This window comes from Lucilia cuprina, chromosome 5 (genome assembly GCF_022045245.1).
Source record: "Lucilia cuprina isolate Lc7/37 chromosome 5, ASM2204524v1, whole genome shotgun sequence".
NCBI lineage: Eukaryota > Metazoa > Arthropoda > Insecta > Diptera > Calliphoridae > Lucilia > Lucilia cuprina.
Genome location: NC_060953.1, coordinates 1859456 through 1881710, shown reverse-complemented (window position 1 = coordinate 1881710; position 22255 = coordinate 1859456). Strand labels below are relative to the sequence as shown.

General features: G+C 29.3%; 4 protein-coding genes across 5 annotated transcripts in view; 1 reads left to right on the top strand and 3 right to left on the bottom strand.

Annotated features, from left to right (window-relative positions):
* The first annotated feature begins 6519 nt into the window (after positions 1-6519).
* Positions 6520-8321, top strand: LOC111682687 (UPF0489 protein C5orf22 homolog). Its single transcript, XM_023444680.2, has one exon. It carries the CDS (start codon positions 6674-6676, stop codon positions 8069-8071), a length of 1398 nt encoding a protein of 465 aa, XP_023300448.2. The 5' UTR covers positions 6520-6673; the 3' UTR covers positions 8072-8321.
* Positions 8322-8682: 361 nt separating this feature from the next.
* On the bottom strand, positions 8683-9836 carry LOC111682693 (spermatogenesis associated 6-like protein). The gene is made up of 4 exons (XM_023444685.2): positions 9694-9836; positions 9294-9635; positions 8895-9235; positions 8683-8839 (listed from the first exon to the last, which is right to left on the bottom strand). The coding sequence occupies exons 1-4, from the start codon at positions 9739-9741 to the stop codon at positions 8701-8703; spliced, it is 870 nt and encodes a 289-aa protein (XP_023300453.2). The 5' UTR covers positions 9742-9836; the 3' UTR covers positions 8683-8700.
* Positions 9837-9975: 139 nt separating this feature from the next.
* LOC111682690 (protein Gemin2) lies at positions 9976-11015 on the bottom strand. The gene is made up of 2 exons (XM_023444683.2): positions 10715-11015; positions 9976-10656 (listed from the first exon to the last, which is right to left on the bottom strand). Exons 1-2 carry the CDS (start codon positions 10919-10921, stop codon positions 10048-10050), a joined length of 816 nt encoding a protein of 271 aa, XP_023300451.2. The 5' UTR covers positions 10922-11015; the 3' UTR covers positions 9976-10047.
* A 3297-nt stretch (positions 11016-14312) lies between these two features.
* The window catches only part of LOC111682682 (serine-rich adhesin for platelets), a 33028-nt gene continuing 25085 nt past the window's right edge, over positions 14313-22255 (bottom strand). The window contains exons 3-6 of one of the 2 annotated variants that reach the window (XM_046951717.1): positions 20825-20934; positions 18019-18312; positions 17558-17620; positions 14313-16305 (exon numbers count right to left, since the gene is read on the bottom strand). In XM_046951717.1, coding sequence (XP_046807673.1) covers positions 15139-16305; positions 17558-17620; positions 18019-18312; positions 20825-20830 — 1530 coding nt within the window. In that variant the 5' untranslated portion in view covers positions 20831-20934 and the 3' untranslated portion in view covers positions 14313-15138. The remainder of the gene's footprint in view (positions 16306-17557; positions 17621-18018; positions 18313-20824; positions 20935-22255) is intronic. The other variant, XM_046951718.1, reaches the window with a different exon arrangement.

The window sequence follows — 22255 nt, the reverse complement described above, 5'->3', positions numbered from 1 at the left end:
CTAGAAATGAACTAGAACTGAACTAGAACTGAAGTAGAACTGAACTAGAACTGAACTAGAACTGAACTAGAACTGAACTAGAACTGAACTAGTACTGAACTAGAACTTATCTAGAACAGAACTAGAACTGAATAATACTTTCTATAAATGTTTAATACATCTGCGGCCATATTTCGAAATAGTTGCACAAATCTAATCTAATCGTAGTCCCTCGACCACCTACATACATATCTAAACTATTAAATTTATTTAATTTGCCTAATGAAATTGAAAAGAAATAAACTTATTCTGATCCTCTGCCAAAAAATAAATTGTTTATATCTCAATATTTTGCAGAAAATAAACTACATTCATATTTTTTAAATTCCATGGATTTCCCTTTCGCGCAAAGAAATAAATAAATGAATTAGCCGCTTTTAGACGATATATTCCGCTTTAAATGAAATTAAAAATGTGTGTTTTATTTTGGTAAACAAATGTGATTCATATCGAGTATTTTCAACACCTTGAACTATGCACACGTTTTTTTTTTGCTTTTCACAGACTGTGGCGTCTAAATTATTATTGAGAAGTCGAAGAAAAGAATTCAAAGAATTTTGCAAACAGTTTTTTTTAGATTTTCTTGCCCCACTCAGGTGGCAGCAGGTGTATGTTTGAGTATCTTAGAAAATTGAATTTATATTTAGATTATTAAAACAAATAATAAAATTCTGCTTAAAATACCTACAAAAAAATTTAAAAAAAAAAATAAATTTTTCCACAAAATTGTATACTTGTCATTGTATTGATTTTTGCGTAAATATTAAAATGTGGGATATTTTCCTAGAATTTAGAAAGTATTAATTCAAATAATATGGTAATTTTCCTCTTAAGAGATTTAGCTTTATTGTTTTCAAATATATGTATATATATGCTTAAAGAAATACTTTTTTCATGAATGACCTTTAACCTTTTTGTGTAACTTACCCACTTGGTTTTAATTGAGATTTCTTCACTGCCACAGCCATTTAACACTTTCACTTGTTATCAGTTATTTTACATCTATATTTCGTTAAAAATTTGCATTTTCTACTTACCCTCTTTATTGAATTGAATCATCATCGTAATACGAACCAAATAATTTTTACTACAAAAAATTAAATGTATATTCAATGATAATTTGTTTACATATATATATGGTCATGTAAAATACACTGGAAGAAAAAGATATATGAGATTTAGGAAATTTGTCTACAAATTCTGATCTCTTGTCTCGACTTTAGACTTGTCCGGACTATAGTCCGATTTATAGCCTGTTCTGTAGTCTCAACTGTAGTCGTGTAAATAGTCTGTTCTATAGTTGCGACTATATTCTACAGTCTGATCTATAGTATCGATTATAATCTATTGTCTGGAATGTAGTTTAGTCTATATTCTCGGTAATAGTCTAGTCATTAATCTTGATTTTAGTCTGGTCGTTGGTCTCAACTATTGTCTGGAATGGCTTATTGTCTTGACTATAATCTTGTGAATTATCTCGGCAATTCTTTGGTATATAATCTATTTTATATAGTCAATTTTACCCACAATAGTGTGGCTTATAGTCTCGACTTAACATTGATTTTTTGTCTCGACAACTATAGTCTAGTCTATAGCTTAAAATATATAATCTAGTCTATAGTCTGGTCCTTTATTAACTAACTGTTGAAAGTACATTTTATTTTTCTCCGTGTATGACACACTACTACTGCTACTCATAACACAACAGTAGTATTATGATCGTTCAATTTAGTTGAATGAAACTAATTGCTAGAGGCTAACTAAGGTTAAATACGGAACTATTTAGAATCCACAATTGGATAAATGCAATGCATACAGAAACTCAAAAAACAAATAATAAAAACAATTATAACCAAATATGTGTTACAATTCATACAATTCGAAAACATTGTAGCATTAATTTACTTTTATATAGAGAAAGTTTAATTTGTTGTTTTTGTTTTTGTCAGTTTTCTTTACTATTTGTTTCAATTGACAACGAATATGGTGTCATTTCCGGTTGCAGACCAAACAATATTATTTATATGTATGATGGAGGATAGCTATGACTCAATTTCAATTAGTGGTCGCTTGCGCTCAAATTCAAATGAAATGAAATGTTAAATGATAACTAAATTTAAATAATTTGTAGTAATTTAATTTAAACGCAAAATATACAGAAAATAATTGCATTGTTTGTGTTTCGTTTATTCACTTAATGCGGGGGCTTGTTGTGTTTCACATGTATTTTAGATGATTTTATTTTCTAACTTCTAACTCAAGTATCCTTTTTTGTTTGTAATGTTTTTTTCTTTTTTTACTTTTTGTTGTTGAGTGTTTCCTTTGTTAGAAATAAAACTTGTGTGTAGAATAAAACACCCACAGTGTTTTTTACTGTATGCCATTTTTAGACATAAAGTAAAAATAATTTCTTCAAAAGCAATAAAAATTATATTAAAATCTATAGGAGCTTTAGCGATTTAGCACATTTGGGTAGAGATGGAAGAGCGCCAGGTATCTCAACTATTAAATAATGAAATTAAATATTAGGGAAGGTTGAAAAGTAAAATCTGTAGAAATTCCTTTCTAGTTCAGTTCTAGTTCAGTTCTAGTTCAGTTCTAGTTCAGTTCTAGTTCAGTTCTAGTTCAGTTCTAGTTTAGTTCTAGTTGAGTTCTAGTTGAGTTCTAGTTGAGTTCTAGTTGAGTTCTAGTTGAGTTCTAGTTCTGTTCTAGTTCAGTTCTAGTTCAGTTCTAGTTCAGTTCTAGTTTAGTTCTAATTCAGTTCTAGTTCAGTTCTAGTTCAGTTCTAGTTCAGTTCTAGTTCAGTTCTAGTTCAGTTCTAGTTCAGTTCTAGTTCAGTTCTAGTTCAGTTCTAATTCAGTTCTAGTTCAGTTCTAGTTCAATTCTATTTCAGTTCTAGTTCTAGTTCAGTTCTAGTTCAGTTCTAGTTCAGTTCTAGTTCAGTTCTATTTCAGTTCTAGTTCAGTTCTAGTTCAGTTCTAGTTCAGTTCTAGTTAAGTTCTAGTTCAGTTCTAGTTCAGTTCTAGTTCAGTTCTAGTTCAGTTCTAGTACAGTACGTTTTTGAATATTTCAAATTAACTTTAACTTTTAATTTAAAATTAATATTTATTGCTTTAAGGAATTTTGCGTAAAAATTATTTATTTTTGTTATAATTTTAAATTCTCTATTTATAAATTCTTTCATTTGTCTTTACATAGATACCTACTTACAAACAAATATTTACACGAATACAAGTGAAACCCACGCAAATTACTTAACGTAGTACATAATATACATACTAACATACATACATATGTATATAAAAACCATTTGATTAAAATTAGACGGTTTGTCTGACATTTATATAGAATTTTTGGTGTTCGAGTTTAGGGCGAGTATTTGTTTGTAACAGCGATGAAAAAAGTTATATGATGTTGGGTACTTTTTAATAGCGGAAAGTACCAAGACGATTAGAAATATTGTTTTTATGAGCTCTTTAGATTTTAATTACTCTAGGGCCTTTACTAGATAAGGTCCTGAGAAAATGAGTTATTTGTTGTCGAAAATGTTAATCCAATACATTTTTATAACAAAAGTGCAATAGGACCTAAGCGAGTCCGGAAAGCTTTAATTGATAGGAATAACTTGTAGTATTCAATGTGCAACATTGATTTAATTTTATTAAATCAATTTATAACTTTCATTTAAATCTTTACAAAATGTTTATAGCCCCCAAAAAAGTGGAAGCAGCAGTTTTCGCTCACTTCCTGTTCTACCATAAAAATATAACAGTTTATATCAATGTTTACACACTCATACTACCTCAATATCAATCACACTTTCTCTCTCTCTTTTCCCCAAATCCTCCCTCTTTAATGAATCATCTAACATTTAATATTTTACACATTGTTTTCTAACTGTTTAAATTCAAACAGTAACGTATTTTATTTTTACATGTTCCTGTTGTTGCCGTTTTCGGCTTTAACCTCACTTTGGAAATCACCACCCCCTCCTTCCCATCAAATTTTGCTATATATATTTATTTACTATTTCGTGTTTTTTTATGTATAGATTTCGCCTTGAAATGCTTTTCATGTACATAAAACGAAAAATTCCTTTAATAGAAAAAAAACAGCTACAACAACTTGTCTAAAGGAAAACGAAAAATCCGTAGTAAAGGAGAAGGAGGTAGAAGCAGCTCAAGACAACAATTCAAAATACTACAAATATATGTTGTTGTTTTATGTGTAATTTGTGTGGGTGTATTGTGAGATTTTCTATAGCATTTCTAAATTATGAATGAAAGTTTTATTTTTTTCTTCTCTTTTTTGTATTATTGTTGTTTTTATATGTTATTGTGTTTGAGTTGAAGTGTATAGTTAGTGTAGTGTCCAAAACGCCCACGTTCGTTAAGGCAAAGAAAATAAAAAGCTTTTTTCCAACATTTTATTGTTGTTTATTTTATTTTTTAACATAAACATACCCCCCACATTTACACAAATACACTTTTAAATGTTTAACAGGATGATAAAAGTGTGAAATAGAGAGAGGAATGGATACAAGGGGATTGTGTGGGTTTTTATTTTTATTATTATTCTCTATTTGTTTGATTGTTGTTGCATACTTACTGTTGTTGTTTTCTTCAGCACCGTAAGTGTCTATTTGTATGTGTTTTATTTTTTTTGTTGTAAAGTTTGATTATTATGTGGGGGTGTTGTTTGTTGCTCTTCTTGTTGTTGGTGTTATCGATTTGCAAGTTTAGTATGTTTGTATACACGTGCTTTTTGCTTAAGTTTTTTGTGGTTGTATGAAAGAGAAGATTGAACTAAACGTAAAGCAACTGTAAACAAAAGTATGACCATAAATCGTTATTATTTGTTAGTAGTTGTTGTTATTCATTTTGTATAACAAGGTCTTGACCTACGAAGTTATCATTTAACGTCTAGAGCAAGGATGGGAAATTAAAGTTGTTTCTTTGGTGTCTAGAAAAAATGTAATATTTCTTTTTCTTAAAAAAGTAATATAAACTTTTTTAAGGAAAAAAGTTTACACAAATGTTTTTATGGAAACAATCTGTCATACGCAATGTTTCTATAGAAAAAACTGTTATACTCAAAACTTTTATACCCAATATTTCTTTAGAAAAACTATAATATTAAGTTTTTCTTTGGAAAAACTGTTATACAAAATATTATGAGAAAACTGTTATAAAATTTAATGAAAAAAACTTTTATACAATATTTTTTCGATAGAAAAAACAGTTTTAAATAATTTTTCATGTTATAAAATTCTATAGAAAAATCTGTTATACAAAAATATTGTTTCTAGACATACATTCTTGTAAGAAAACTGTTATATGTACAAATCTTTATCTATGGAAAATACATAAAAAATTTTCTATGAAAAAACTGTTATACAGTTCAAAACAGTTTTGAACAAATTTTTCTAGAAAAAAACTGTTATACACATCATTTGATAAACATGTTTTTTATCTCTCCATAGAACAAAACTGTTATACATTATGTGTTATTTTCAGAAGAAAAATTGTTTTACAGAAATTTTCCTGTAGAAAAATTGCTAAATAAAACATTTTCGTTAGGAAAATGGTTATAAAGTAAATTTGTTATAGATAATAAAGAATTGTTATACACATTTTAGTAAAACTGTTATAAGTTATATTTTTACAAGAAGTGTTTTATGCAATTTTTTCTCTTTCAAAAATTGTTTAATAAAATAATCATTTCCATGAAATAAATTTGTATACTGTTATATATTTTCTTAAATGAATTATAAACATTTTTTTCAAAAACGTTTGTGGCTTCAATACATATTTTTTTTGTATGGCAACACCAGCCATTAGCTTATTAAATACACGAACTCCTGTACCACTGACACAAACCACATTATGAATTGCCAACCCAATTCAAGAAAACGTTACAAAATGATTGACAAATTTTGTGAAAACATTTATTTTATATGAAATTTGGAATAATATTTTATTTATTTAAAAAATAAATATTTTATTTTACACAAAAAATAGTTCAATTCTTTTTATGGTAACTTATTTTGTTACTCTTTCAACATTTTGCGTGTTAGTATTTCACAATGAATTGTTTAGATATATAGAAGAAGCATTCATATGTATGAATGACAGTAAACAATGGGAAAACATAAAACGTAAAGAAGAAAAGTAATGTGAAGGGTTGCCAAGGAGCAATTTTATAAAAATGGTGAAGTTTAATTAATTTATCTTATTCTGTCATTTGCAAATGTTACTATAAATAGTTTAAATACTTTCCGATTCTATAAATGCTGGACACATTTTTAACTCATTTTGAAAGAATTTAATTTGTGTAAGAAATTTCTATGTTTGTTTTAGTTTTATTGTTTTATTTTTCCTTTTTTAATCTGTTCTTTTATTGTGGTTTTGAACGATGGCAACTTTGTTAATGAGTTCGTTTACCTGGTCTCTGCTTTGAATTTTTTTTTTTGATATTTTTTATTTTTTTGTTTTTTGGCAAATATACGTATGTTGTTTCATTGTCTGGCGGGTACAAGATATAATAGCGCGCAAGTTAATTAAAAACAATTAAAACAAAAAATACAATAAAATCGAAAAAAGTGAAAAATCAAAAAATTATATCAAGTCACAACATGGAAACTTTGGATAACAAACCAAAAGATTTAAAAGAAGAAATGGCAACAGCAGCCACCGCCGCAGACGACACAGTAAAAGTTAGCAAAAGTGAAAGTTTCAATGAGCCAGCAAGTTCCGAAGAAATAGAGGAGCCTGCTAACAAACGTTCGAAATTATCCGAAGAGCATAAGGATGTGGAGTCTGTAGTAGCGGTGGAAAAAAGTGACACTGCAATAACCACCACCTCAACGACAGATGAATTGCAACAGGATGATTTGGTTACCTCCACTGTGGGCCTTAGGCGTTTTAAACGCATACCCATTTTTATAGTAGACTATCATAATGATGTTTTGGAGTTCATATATCGCTGTTTGGCCAGTCGTCATTTGGCTTTGGAAAATAATACTTTGTTGCATTTCGACTCTCACCCCGATATGGTTATATCACGTGAAATACCTGCCAGTGCAGCCTATGACAAAGAGACCATGTTGGCGGAGCTAAGTATTGAGAATTGGATTATGCCAGCCTGTTATGCGGGTCATTTTAATCGTGTTATCTGGGTGAAAAACTCCTGGTGCAATCAAATGCCTGTGGGCAAGTATAACTTCAAAGTGGGTCACAAAGAAGATAAAATCAGTGTAGACTGCTGTTTAGACTACTTCATATCGGAAGGCAATTACTGTCAAACCTCAGAATTGGAACAGGCTCGTGATTTAGAGCTTCAAGTGGTAAATGCTGATACCGCAAATGCTCCCAAGCCACAAGAACTTTTATCGTCCGAGGATGCCTCTAGTTATGTATTGGATATTGATTTGGATTTTTTTAGCACTTCTAATCCTTTCTTGGAAATCTATAAAGATGCCAACTGTTACATGCAGTTAAGTGACATATTTCATTTTGAAAGTGCCACTGAGGCCAATGTTATTGGCACTACGGAAAAGAGAAAACAGCAACTGGAAGCCTTAAAGGCTATATTTGAATATTTGGAAGAAAAAAGAACTTTTGAGGGACTTGAAAGACCCAACACGGACATAGTATCACAGGAAGTTTTTGAAAAGATAGAAAAACTAGCCGACTCTTTGCAAAAGGTTTATGCTGACGATGAAATTGATTGGTTATTGATTTTTGATTCTGGCAGCACCACAGACACCAATGGCCTTCCCCATCATATTAGCACTGAGGCGGAGTTAAATTTATACTATACACAATTTAAAGAGTTCCTTAAAAACTTACCTCAACCACCGGTTCTTATAACAATGGCCTGTTCGGCTGAAGATGACTACTGTCCACGTAATCAAGTGTCCTCTATACAAGAAAAAGTAGTAGAAATTTTACAGGAAGTTTTTGGCGATAAAATACACGATAAACCCATTTTACATTATATGGATGATGAATGGGATGTCATGAAGTTGTAAGAGAGTAGTAAGAGGAGAGAGAAAAGCTGGTGCTTGCTGGAAAAAGATGTTGGAATAAGTGAAAAACGAGGGGATATTAAGTAGCAGAAGTATTTATACTTGTAGTGTTTTTTTTTTAATTAGTACTTATTTTAAGTTATAAAATTTATAAAATTTTATGCAATTACATACACAGACATACATATATTTAAACGTATAAAAAACTAAATCAAATATAATTTGATTAAATGACATAGCTGTAGAGCTAAGAGAAATAACAAAAATCGAAGGTTGTTATTGGATAATCTTGGTGGCGTTTAATGGAGTTTAAACTACGAGTTCATAAAGCAATTCAATTTTTCTCAATACATTTAAATGACAATAATTAATATAGAAAGAAAGCAATTCAATTTTTCTCAATAAATTTATATTTGACTATTATGACGATAATTATAATTCTGAAAGAAACAAAAAAAAAGTGTTCCAAAAATATTATTATTTGTTAATTTTATAAGAATTTTTTGATATATTTTAATCTATAGAAAATTCTAAATTTTTTATTTAGTTCATATTACATTTTTAATAATTCTTTTTATATTATATTTTTATAGCAAAAAAGTTTCAAGTTTAGATTTGTTTAAAATATTTATTTATTGTAAAAAAACTTCCTTATATAAACGACATAATTCACAAAATTTTTCATGATTATGATCATCAAACTTTTCCGAATGCAAATCAGGCTCTATATCACAAATTCCCACCGAAGTATGTGTATTATTTGAAGAACAACTGTTGATATATAAAAATATATAAAATCATTAACTTAATACTTTATTTTACTTACCTAGAGGCTATAGAAACACGACGTCCAGTTGATTTTGAGTAAACTGACTCGGGAGAAGGTTTTATTATGGCTTCCTTAAAGTCTCTGGTGTGACAAACTGTTCGCTGTTTACGTTTCTGGCTGGGGTTATCTAAACAGTCATAAGATCTAATAGTTTGTTGTGTGCAAGGTCTTTGATAAAGTATAGGTTTAATATCTTTAGATAATTTTTGTTTTTGGCTTTGAGGTTTTCTTAAAAATTGCGTACAATTTCTTAAGTCTTTGGAATTATTGTTTAAATTTAAAATTTTATCTTTAATAGAGATTTCGGTAGTTATTTCCACTTTGGGTGATAAAATACCCTGTAAATGTTTTTTAATTTTAAAATAAATTTCTGATATTTTTATAAATTTCTCTTACCGGAAACGCTGGTGTAGTTTTCATTAATATTTGCCGGGTATTGCTGTGGGGACATTGTAATTGTGGCTCTATGTATTGTAACAAATCCATTATTACTCCCTGATAGTAAGCCAAACGGCGGCCATTTTGCCACAGAGTTATTTCCAAAGATTCCTTGGATAAGTTGTTTATCAGGTGTCCTAGAGAGGGGGAATTTTTGAAATATCCTTCCATTTTAAAATGATCATGACACAGTAAAGGAAAATAGGGTTCCATAGCGCCGGTACGAAAAAAATAACCCAAGGCCTTAATAGTGACCTCTAAATAGCCATGGCTGCAAAGCCAAACGCCGGGACAAGTAACCTTAAAAAAGCAAGTTTTAAAGGAATTTGTGTAAAAAGAGTTTTAAAATGTTACTTACAGCTTCTAATTTTAAATTAATTTTAACCTGGAATCTTTGGTTGTCCATTTTTGTTATATTGACTCCAAAAATGTATGATTGTCTATCTCATGGGGGGGGGGCTTATGAGGAGCAAAGAGTATTGATAAACAAAATTTGTTTTGTTTGGTTCATAGGTTGCCAAGTTAAATATCTTTAACAACGTGCCCCCCATTTTCAAAGACATGCGTTTTACTTTCACCCCCCCCCCCTTTTTTTAACAAAATAAACCTGTTGCTTAATTAATTTAAAACGATTATTCTATTAACTTCAACTTGGTTGTTATTAATTTATTATTTCTTACAAAATACCCTGTATGATTAACACTACAATATTTTAAACATATTCTAGTAAATCTAATTGATCAAAGATTTTACCAATGAGATAGATAAATAAATTATAGGGTATAGCCTTTTCATATTCATGAGACTTGAGACGTCCTCTCAACTGCATACAAGATCTGGCAATATCCCTTAAAGTGCTGTGCACATTAGGCTCCAGCGGTAAATGCAGACAAGCTAATACTGCATACAACCAATCGCCTAGCCATTGGTCACTACAAGCTAAATCTAAAATTGCCACCGACGAGACAGCTGCAGATGTGGAAGAGGAAGCAGATGCTATGGGTAAACCTTCGGCGTCAGCGTTCTCATCACGGTCACCATCTAACCAATCACCTAACATTATTAGCAGTTGTTCTAAAGTACGTTGATTAAAACGTAAAATTGTGCTTAAGAGAGGTTGATTCTCTTGACAAAACTTCAACCAAGCCAACTCATCGGTAATCAAGGGTGGCTCCAATTTGTTGTCATAATTGTTTTGTGCCAAATGCTGACGTAACATAATAATCTTAGAACGTGTCCTTATGAAATTGGCTGATTGTATATTCTTCCATTCGATAGTGGGCAATAGATTGCCATCGGGTAAAACATCTACACAGCTTAACTAAAACAAAAAAGAAAAATTTAAAACTTTTTCCTTCAAAATGTTTTAAATAACTTACCTCTTGTCCCACTAAATTTGTTTGAGCATTCTTTTCCAACTTTGTGGGCCTTTTGACCACAACCGCTGGAAATTTTTTACGTTCATATAGCATGTGCATTAAATACTCTTCACCACTTTGTGGCTGTTTTGAGGGATCAAAATCATCTCCAGGTGGTGTTATTTCCAATGCTTGCTGTTGAAAAGTTTCATTATCCTCTACTTCCATTGTTTTGTAAACAATTTATTGCAAAATAAAAATCGTTAGAAACCGTTCATCAATTCGAGGCCATAAAAAAAAACAAAACAAATGTCAACATGGGAGAGGCAAAGTGACAACAGAAAGTAAACAACATAAGCACACATTTTAAAAATAGAAAACATGAAGTGGTGAAAAGGTGAATAAAGGGGAATAAGAAAGTAAAGAATATGTACTTAAACTACACTTTATACTAGACTATAGACTAGACTATAGACAAGACTATAGACTAGACTATATACTCGACTATATACTAGACTATAGGCTTTACTATAGACTATACTATATACTAGACTTTAGACTAGACTATAGATTAAACTATAGACTAGACTATAGACTAGAATATAGACTAGACTATAGACTAGACTATAGACTAGACTATAGACTAGACTATAGACTAGACTATAGACTAGACTATAGACTAGACTATAAACTAGACTATAGACTAGACTATAGATTAGACTATAGACTAGACTATAGACTAGATTATAGACTAGACTATAGACTAGACTATAGACTAAACTATAGACTAGACTGGAATATAGACTAAACAATAGAATTGAAAATAGACTTAAATACACACTAATCTGCAGACTAGATCATATACTAAATCTCAAAATTATATATTTAATTTTGTTTCAAGTTTTGTAAAAAAAAATATTTTCGGATTAAAATAATCTAAATATTAAATCTCTAATTGTATTTAAAATTAATATTAAGAAATAATCTACGTTGTAAGCTTGACACTCTCGTGTAAACAATGTTTGTTACAGTGTTGTAAAATGTTGTAATTTAATAAGTTTTTCTAACAAAGAGCTTTTATATATGTTGTGTATATTTATCACAATGAACGCTTCATCGCGACAAAGCATTAAAACATGCAAAAATATAAATACTTATTTTATTTATTTACCTTTCTCTTTTTTTTTTTAAAAAAAAGTCTTTTAAAATTTTAATAATCAAATATTTGTATCTTTATTTTTTTCTTGGTTTTTATGCAAATGTTAATTTTTTCTTTTGTTCTTTTCATGATTACATAATTTTATTTTCTTTTTTTTAATTTTAAATTAACAATAATATATTTTTGTTGTTGTTCAAGTCAGTTATTTATTTAAATTATTTATTTTGTATATCCAACTATGGAAATATTTAAACATATATACATTTGGTAATGTATATATATAAAAATATTTTAAATATTCATTATTCTGTTTTTGGTTTTAGTAAATTTGTAATTAAATTAACTAAGCTAATTAATAAAATGAAATACAATTTACTTAATTTATACAAATACAAGTACAGCTATTGATTACCTTTTTTTTGTTACGTAACTATATATGATAATAATTTATTTAAATTATATTTAATAATCATAATAATCAATACAAAACTTATCATCATTAGACGCCATTATTATTTAGTTAATAATATTAAAATTACATTAATTTTTGTTTAAGCATTTCATTTATTAAAATTACTAAAACCTACTTATTGCATAAAGTAATTTTGAAAAGTAACAATTTTTTTTTATAAAGAATTTATTAAATTATTAAATAATTGAAACATATAATGGTTTGAGTTCGATCGATTTACACTATATTGATATGATGAGAAATTTTAAATATTGTAGATTTTTTTTAAATATTATGTTGAATTGTTGGGAATTTTATAAATTTCTCGTCTTATCATGGTTCTATATAGTGTAGAGCTTTTATTAAAATATAAAACATTTATATAAAAAAAATATCAATTATTTTATAAAATATTTTTAATCAAAGATATGGATTCCACATTTAATTTAAAGTTGAATTTTTTTTGTATTAATTTTTTTTAGCATAGAAAAGATTTTTTTTGGTATTTTATAAAGATACATAAATATTTTTTTAATGGCTCTTTAGGTTTTACTTATTCTAGTATTTTATTTATAAACTATTATTATTTGTATTCGTTTTAATTTATTAAGTAAAATGTCAGCAATTTATTTTTAAATTATAGTTTATTTTTTAAATATTTTTATTAAATTTATTAGCAATAAAAGTCTAGTATTAGATTTTTTTATAGGCATTTTTTTAGAAAAAAAATCAAAATTCAATTCGAAGCTTAAATTTATAAGTATTGAGATTGTTAATTACACAGGCACTTTAGTAAGTAGATAAAAGAAGAATATAAATAATGAAAATAGAGAAAGTTTTTTTTTTAATAAAAAATTACGAAATTTTGGGTTTTAAATGTTCCATTTTAGATGTAGTGGTCTAGTTTTAGAAAATATTGTATATATTAAAACAAAATTTAAGAATTGACCCTTGACCCATAATAAATAAAATTGTGTTAATTTAAATATATATTTCTTCAGTTTACTTTGTTAAAGAATTTTTCGCCTACCAATCAATATTCATTAACTCTTCTAAAGCAATAACAGCTACGCCTTTCTTTCTATATTGTACTCTTAACACAGTGATAATTTCATCGTTATTGCTCAAGGAAGAATGATTTATTATAAATAATTTTTTTAATTTATATAAACTGCAAATGATAGTGACAAGCAAGTTGTTATGTAAGTCATATTTAAACATAATACCAGATTGTAAGGATATTTTACTATGTAGCCGAAAAAAATATTCTATATATTGTAGAAATTTCTTGTGAAACAGATAATTTTGTGTAACAATTGCCAATTATTCAAATGTCAGTCAAACTAAGAAGACTGCTGCTGTTGCTTCCACAATCTTATAGAATGTGTTAATTAAATAATCATCATCTTCTACGAACAATTAAATGTCTTTTACAGCAGTTTGACAGCACAAGAAAGGATAATGACAATAGTATTATTATATCGCCAGAGTTTTGTAATGAAACGTAAAGTCAAACATTTAAAAACTGTAGACTATACTATAGACTAGACTTTAGACTGGACTATGCAGACTAGACTATGTAGACTAGACTATAGACTAGACCATAGAAACTGTAGACTATACTATAGACTATAGACTAGACTATAGACTAGACTATAGACTAGACTATAGACTAGACTATAGACTAGACTATAGACTAGACTATAGACTAGACTATAGACTAGACTATAGACTAGACTATAGACTAGACTATAGACTAGACTATAGACTAGACTATAGACTAGACTATAGACTAGACTATAGACTAGACTATAGACTAGACTATATACTAGACTATAGACTAGACTATAGACTAGACTATAGACTAGACTATAGACTAGACTATAGACTAGACTATAGACTGGACTATAGACTAGACTATAGACTAGACTATAGACTAGACTATAGACTAGACTATAGACTAGACTATAGACTGGACTATAGACTAGACTATAGACTATAGACTAGACTTAACTGGACCACTACAACTTTAAATAGATAAAAAGTTTTATAATTTGCCATTGGTTTTAATAAAAAAGAATTTTTTATATCTACAATAAAATCATAAAGCCGAAAAATAAAACTACAAACAAAAAATAAAATCTTAATAGAATTTTGAGCATTTTTAGTTGAAAAAGGGAAACCTTTTGTTTATAATTAATTTAAGATAAATTGTAAAAAAAGCTTAAAATTTTGTTTAAGAAAATAAAGTAAAATATATAAAATAGAAAAACACTACTCGGTAATTAGGCTATTCACAGTTCCTATTAAAACAGTTACTAAATTGTATGTTTTATAATGCAACTATAAATGTTTTAAAAATTTGAAATTATTAATATATAATTAATTTTATTAAACTTTAGGCATTTAGAGTTGCATTTAATTTTCCATTGAATTAATTTATTTTAATCTTGGCTTTTTTTGTCTTAATTCAGTTTTTCTTCTTTATTTTGGAATATGTTAATTTATTTTTATTAATTAATGTTATCTAGTTGTTTAAAAATGTTATGAACTTTGTTAACACATTTATTAGTCAGTTATTGGTTTAATGTTTAGAATTTTTACTTCTTCTTCTAATATTTTCTGTAATTTGGGGATTGTATCACAATTCAACATTTAAATTATTGATTTTATTTTAGTTTTTGTGCTTTACTAATATCTATCCTTTATACCCAATACTCTCCTGAACCCCGACAATGGCTTAGAAGCATTATTTCCCGTTAGTACGCTTGTAGATGTTAGTGAATAAGCATTTTGATATGTTACTGGGAAATCGGTCGGGGCCAGGAGTAAACCTCACGTACGCACAAACTTATAGACTATCAGAAATACCATAAAAGAAATGGCCACTAAGATGACTGCTGTTATCACTTTGGCGCAGGTATTCAGACCGGATTCATTGGGATTTAGAGGACGCGAACTCATGCGCGTATTGGAACGTCTACGTTTGGAAGCCAGGCCACGTGCTAAAGCCGGAAACGCTAGAGATTGTGTGAAGGTTAATTTGTGTATGGACTCACTTAGCGAATAGGGACCCACCGAACCGCGTGCTGCTGCTCTTAACAGAGCATATTCCAAATCCAATGCATCGAAGAGGGAGTAGCGGGCAGTCATGGTCGAGGAGCGACGGCGTTCGTGACGTGAATCACGTTCGCGATCTGATTGCGGCTGTAGCCACGGATCGGAGACTCGCTGCTGCGCCCCCGCACCAGCGGCCGCTGCTAAGGCTGCTGCTGCAGCCGCAGAGGAGGAGGACTGGTGTGCGGTCACACCTCCGCCTAAGCTAACTGCGGCCACGGAGGTAAGCGACGACGTCGTCGACGACGAGGCAGAACAGAGACGCAAATTCATAGCCAGACCATTGTCATGAAACTCAGTCGCATCCTCGATCGAAGTTTGATCGGGCGATGTTTGGGCTCTCTCCAGAGCCGCTGTATGTTTCATGCGCAATGCAAATAGACGCGCATGATCAGGATGTAGAAGAGCACTGGATTTGCGGCGATAATTTGGTGCACCTATACTGATGCTAGCTCTTGCTCCCATCCTATGGCCTCTAAGGGATAAATTGGGGGAACCTTGTGTGGGCGTGGTGGCAGGTGAAACATTACAGGAACTAATGGCTCCACAATCGACTATAGTAGGTCCATTACCACTAATGCTCATCAAAGCCGAACCCGGTGGGGGAGGCAGAGCATTAGGTGAGGGTGAAGCCTGCACCGAGTCAATACCCGAATCTCCCGCATGCAGAGTATCACAGAATAGTGAATTGCGCCTATCTCCCGTATTCAGAGTCAAATGATTGCCCGATGTACTATTGCTGCTATTGCCCGATGTGCTGGTAGTCAAAGTTGTCCCCACACTAGTGCTGGTACTGTTGCCACCACCACTGCTACTGCTAGTGCTTGTCTCCGCAATGGCAGGGAAAATAAATGATTGGCCATCAGCCTCGCCCCTGGGAGAATCCTGCAATCACAACAATAAAACAGAAAAAGACACAAAACAATGCACATTAATACAAATGAAAATTCCCAGGCGTTAGTTTTTTTTTCATAGGAAGAGAATAATTGAGTGGAAAAAAGTGCATGATAAATGATTTGTGTAATTAAGTAAAAATACATATTTATACATAAATAAATATCTTATATGGAAAAACGTTTTTTAAAAAAATATACATACAATGCATTAGTATTTAAAAATAGGAAATAATTAAGATCTTGTCAGTGTAAGGTGAATTATAAAAATTTTGAAATGTTTAACGGGAGGAGAGGAGCAATTGCTATTATTTTAGTGTAAATGCAGTTCTAGGTCAGTTTTAGCTCATTTCAAGTTCAGTTTTAGTTCATTTCTAGTTCAGTTTTAGTTCATTTCTAGTTCAGTTCTATTTCAGTTTTAGTTCTAGTTCTGTTCTAGTTCTGTTCTAGTTCAGTTCTAGTTCAGTTCTAGTTCAGTTCTAGTTCAGTTCTAGTTCAGTTCTAGTTCAGTTCTAGTTCAGTTCTAGTTCAGTTCTAGTTCAGTTCTTGTTTTAGTTTAATTCTAGTTAAGTTCTGGTTCAATTCTATTTCAATTCTTGTTCAGTTCTAGTTCAGTTCTAGTTTAGTTCTTGTTCAGTTCTATTTCAGTTGGAAAAAGAACTGACCTAATATTTAAACTGGTGTTTTAGGAGGACTTTTAAAACGGGTTTAAATTTATCTAAATGTGACTTAAAATCAGAGAACCCGGAAATATGCAATTGGATGTTTATCTATATTAACAATTTAAAATAAAACATAGGTAAAAGTTAAAATGTAAAAAGGCATATTTATTCATTGTTAAATTGTATATAACATCTTTTTGGAGCATATATCTGGTGTCCCTGCTTATAATACCGGTGGAAAAGGGGTTTATAAAAATTTTTATACAAATTTACATTATTATTAATTAAAAAATCTAAGATACTTATAAAAAATATTACAATGTATATTCATCTTCATCTAATTCGAGGTACTTTGCAAGAGGAGTTAAGAAAAGAGAAAAAGGGGAATTCACCAAAAAAAAAATGAAACAAATAAGTTAAAATATAATTAATTAAAAAAAAGAAGAAAACATGCAAGTTTTTTTAAGCTTTTATTATAAGAAAGATTACGAGAAAGGAGTTAAAAGGTAAAATAAATTGAAAAATACTCTTTGTTTAAATTTCAAATTTGTTGTTTGAGTTTTGAGAGTAAAAAACGCCTACCCTTTGACCTTCGGGACCGCTGTTACGACGCAACTGTATAAAGCCTTCCTGTCTTAAAAGTGGCTTTAACAATAAGGCCACAACAAATTTATTTTTGTACATTTTTTTGTTTAAAACATTTGTGTTTACATTTTATACAAAAAGGATTCCATTGAAAGCGGTTTTTTTTTTAAATGGTATGATTTAAGGCGAACACACACACACAGAGACGTTGACAACAGAAAAGAGCAACAAACATATTTATAACGAAATTAATTATATAAATTAAATAAATAAAGTATTGTTGTTTTTGTTGTATGTTCAATGTTTTCAACAGTAAAAGAAAACTTAAATTTTTTGAAAATAATATGCAAATTAGTATTTTTGTTGTTTTTTTTTCAGATTTAATACTTTTTTTGTTAAAAGAACAATAGTGGGTGTATGTTTAAAAAGTGTTTACTTGTTAATGTTTTAAAGCTTACCTGGCTGGGCCATACTTGCAGCAGAGGCAGCGAACATGTAGGTTTATTATTTAAATTGTTAGCACCGCCCACTATAGATGTTTTGACCTTTGACACACCGCCACCTTCGCTGTCGGCCTCATGGCTGGGTGCACTTTGGGCCAGACTGGTGTAGTGCAAATGATTAAAACGTTGAGCATCATTTGTGACCTTTGCTCGTGTAGGACTTTCGTATCCGGTAGAATCTTCGGATGATGTGGTTTTCGGCGAACGCCAAAATCTTTTCAGACGCAATTCGCGTCTTTTTTCTTGTTTCTAAATTTAGAGGGAAAAGAAAATGGTTGATTAGTTAAAATTTTTTACTTTAGTTCTCGTTCAGATCTACTTCAGTTCTAGTTCAGTTCTAGTTCTAGTTCAGTTCTAGTTCAGTTCTAGTTCAGTTCTAGTTCAGTTCTAGTTCAGTTCTAGTTCAGTTCTAGTTCAGTTCTAGTTCAGTTCTAGTTCAGTTCTAGTTCAGTTCTAGTTCAGTTCTAGTTCAGTTCTAGTTCAGTTCTAGTTCAGTTCTAGTTCAGTTCTAGTTCAGTTCTAGTTCAGTTCTAGTTCAGTTCTAGTTCAGTTCTAGTTCAGTTCTAGTTCAGTTCTAGTTCAGTTCTAGTTCAGTTCTAGTTCAGTTCTAGTTCAGATCTAGTTCAGTTCTAGTTGAGTTTTAGTTTAGTTCTAGTTTAGTTCTAGTTAAGTTCTAGTTCAGTTCTAGTTCTGTTAATCATACGCCTTGTAATTTAAATTTGAATTTGTAAATAATTTAATTTTTTTTAAATTTAACAAAATTAAAAAAAAGTCATTGTTTCTGTTCTTCAAAAAAAGTTTAACAAGCATGATTAAAAATTGAAATAAATTAGCTTAAAATATTATATATATTTTTTAAATTTTACTTAATTTTTTTAATAAGGTATTTTGCATACCAAAAATATCTTATTAAGGTATTTAGTTTTATCTTTATCCTCCTTTATGTTAATCTCTGTTGAAATATTCCATTGTAGTTAGTAGAACTTTGACATGACACAAGTTTCTTTCACTTTGAAGTTTCTTCATTTTACTTCAGGCTATTTCGAAATTGTTCTTGTTGTTGTTATTGTATCATAAATTTATTATTATTTTTTTTGCTACTGTTGAAAATAACAGCAACAATAACAACAGCAATAATATTTTGTCTTATGTATTTGACGTCTTGCTTTGGTTCTTAAGGTTGTAGATCTATAATTTGCCTTGAATTTCAATTTAAACAAAATTCTTTAGATTTTTGTTTTTCGGTTTTTTGTTGTGTACTTGGCCAATTGTTGCCGAATTGTTTAACCATGAAAGTTTAAATATTCCAAATTGAAAAAATATTCTTTAATTTTCTTTGTTATTTAGTAGAGAGGTTTTAAGACATTTTTTTTTTGTTATATAGACAATATTGAATTATTATAAATGTTTACAAAAATCTTGTATGAAAACTTGTAAAGAAGTAGATAAAATTTTGTTTTAAATTATTGAAAATTTTAAAAGTACAATATTAATGTCAATGTTTTAAAAATGAGTATCTGGTTCTAATATTTGAGGTAGTTCTATCTAAAAATAATATTTTTAAAAACAGTTTTGTGTTTCAAAGAAAATCTTATATCCTTAAAGAACAGTTTTATTTTAAATTCATTTTTATGGGAGGTAAATAAAAAAACCCTCACATATATCAGCTTTAACAATTCTAACCGATTTATTTTATTGTTCCCTTTATTCTTTTTATTTCTTTCTCCATTTTCAACATAAACTACTCTATACTCTACTTTTTACAACACTTTCACTCTCCTAACACAAATTGAAAACAATTGTTTTTTATGTGGAGAATATGAAAAACAAGAATAGTTCAGTTTTATTTTGTTGATTTAGTTTTGTGCATGAGTATGTGTGTATGTTTACAATTCAATGCAACAGCTGGCAACACTATGTTTAATGGGGCTGCCAATGCATTGCCTGTTGTTAGACATCAATAATAGATTTTCAATGGAGGTTATAGCACAACAATAACAAAAAATGAAAAAATATAGGAAAATAAACTCTAGTGATTTTGCAAAACAATGGCGGTGGTTATTTTGAGGTAAAATAATTTCCAATGTTTTGTCTACACACATATATATACAAACATATGTGTGTATGCCACAAATAAATGGATTTACCACAAGTTGGCAAATCATTTTTTTAGAAAACTTTCAAATATAGCAGCAATTAATGTTTTTGTTTAGTCTTGTTTGAGATCTAGTTCTGTTTTAGTTATGTCCTAGTTCTATTTTAGTTCTGTTCTAGTTCTGTTCTAGTTCTGTTCTAGTTCTGCTCTAGTTCTGTTCTAGTTCTGTTCTAGTTCTGTTCTAGTTCTGTTCTAGTTCTGTTCTAGTTCTGTTCTAGTTCTGTTCTAGTTCTGTTCTAGTTCTGTTCTAGTTCTGTTCTAGTTCTGTTCTAGTTCTGTTCTAGTTCTGTTCTAGTTCTGTTCTAGTTCTGTTCTAGTTCTGTTCTAGTTCTGTTCTAGTTCTGTTCTGGTTCTGTTCTAGTTCTGTTCTAGTTCTGTTCTTGTTCTAGTTCTGTTCTAGTTCTGTTCTAGTTCTGTTCTAGTTCTGTTTTAGTTGCGTTCTAGTTATGTTCTGGTTCTTTTCTACTTCTGTTCTTTTCTATTTTTGTTAAGTACTAGTTTGAATTTATGCTATATTATTTTACATCACTGTAACATTCTTGCTGTCCATATTTGGATATAAATAGCAACAGTAACTAGTATATTTAATATGTATTGCATATTTACCTGCATATTTAAAAATCAAATCCTTTTTATTGCGGTTTTTCATCCCCAGTCTCTCTTTTATTATCCGTTTGGTGACTATCAATTGGAAATGGATGCATACAAATATTTAACTGTAATTATAGTAGAAAATAGATAAGAGACTGAATTAAAATAATAATGATGGTTAACGACATGACTATATATTTACAGGGTAAAAATAAACAGGAATTTTAATTATAACATAAAATAATTGCAAAGTTTTCGTATTAAAAAGTTTAATTGTTTATTCGTACGCAAACGAGTATGTTGATGTAAAGATAATCATGGTAATGAAGGGAAACATTTTAATAATAATATGGCAATGAAACCAACACGAAATACGTTTGCAAATGATATTTACAAATATTTTTGTAAATTGATAAAGTTAATTTTTGCTGAAAGGATAATAAAAGAAAAATTAAGGGTTTTAACAAAAAACGTTTTAAAATTTTATTGAATGTATAAAAGTTAATTATTCCCCTTTAACCAATTTCCTTTAATAATTAGCTGCCATGACAATTTTATTAAAATTTATAACAAATAATTGAATACTTATCAGATTTTCTTTTTGATTGACCTTTCCACATCCGTTTGTTTCATTTGTAAGGTAGCAAACAAATATTTATCAATTAATTGTTTTAATAATCTATTATCTTACTGAAATAAAGTAAATGTATTTAATTTCTTATATATATGTCAATAAATATTTAATTGCAATTTTATCAGTCTATGGAAGTTATTAATTATAGTTTAAATTGACATCATCTGTTTAAGGCAAAATTAATATTAAATATTCTTTTTATATTTGCAATAATACAAATACAATAAAGTTTATTAAAATTCTCTTTGCTTAAGCTGTCAGCAATTGTATTTCGGAATGTTATCGATTTTAAAGCGACATTTTATGACATATTATTTGGATAAAGGCTTTTGTAAATTTACAATAAAAATTTTAGGGAAATATTTAATAATTTATATGATTTGTTAAATTTTTGCGAAAAAAATGCATAAAGGTATAATATTTTTTTTTTTAAATCGTTTGATTTTGTTAAAGCTTAAACTTTTTATTCGTCATATTCTAGTGATATGGGGTGGTAATTAACCACTACTCACACACTTTCCTTACATAAATCTGAACGTGTCCTTTTTCGATTTTAATAACTAATTTGAAACATTTACAAGGTAATTAAAAAAACACAGAAATATATTTCCACTTTTGAAATCCAGCATTAAATTTTAGTTCTACTTCTGTTCTAGTTACGTTCTAGTTATGTTCTAGTTCTGTTGTAGTTCTATCCTAGTTCTAGTTCTGTTCTGTTCTAGTTCTGTTCTAGTTCTGTTCTAGTTCTGTTCTAGTTCTGTTCTAGTTCTGTTCTAGTTCTGTTCTAGTTCTGTTCTAGTTCTGTTCTAGTT

Bases quoted from the DNA above. Each gene is read 5' to 3' on its own strand.
- LOC111682687 (XM_023444680.2), top strand. From the start codon at position 6,674: ATGGAAACTTTGGATAACAAACCAAAAGATTTAAAAGAAGAAATGGCA.
- LOC111682693 (XM_023444685.2), bottom strand. From the start codon at position 9,741: ATGGACAACCAAAGATTCCAGGTTAAAATTAATTTAAAATTAGAAGCT. The intron at 9,636-9,693 runs GTAAGTAACATT...TGCTTTTTTAAG, and splicing joins TTAATTTAAAATTAGAAGCT to GTTACTTGTCCCGGCGTTTG. The intron at 8,840-8,894 runs GTAAGTAAAATA...ATATATCAACAG, and splicing joins CGTGTTTCTATAGCCTCTAG to TTGTTCTTCAAATAATACAC.
- LOC111682690 (XM_023444683.2), bottom strand. From the start codon at position 10,921: ATGGAAGTAGAGGATAATGAAACTTTTCAACAGCAAGCATTGGAAATA. The intron at 10,657-10,714 runs GTAAGTTATTTA...TTTTTGTTTTAG, and splicing joins CAAATTTAGTGGGACAAGAG to TTAAGCTGTGTAGATGTTTT.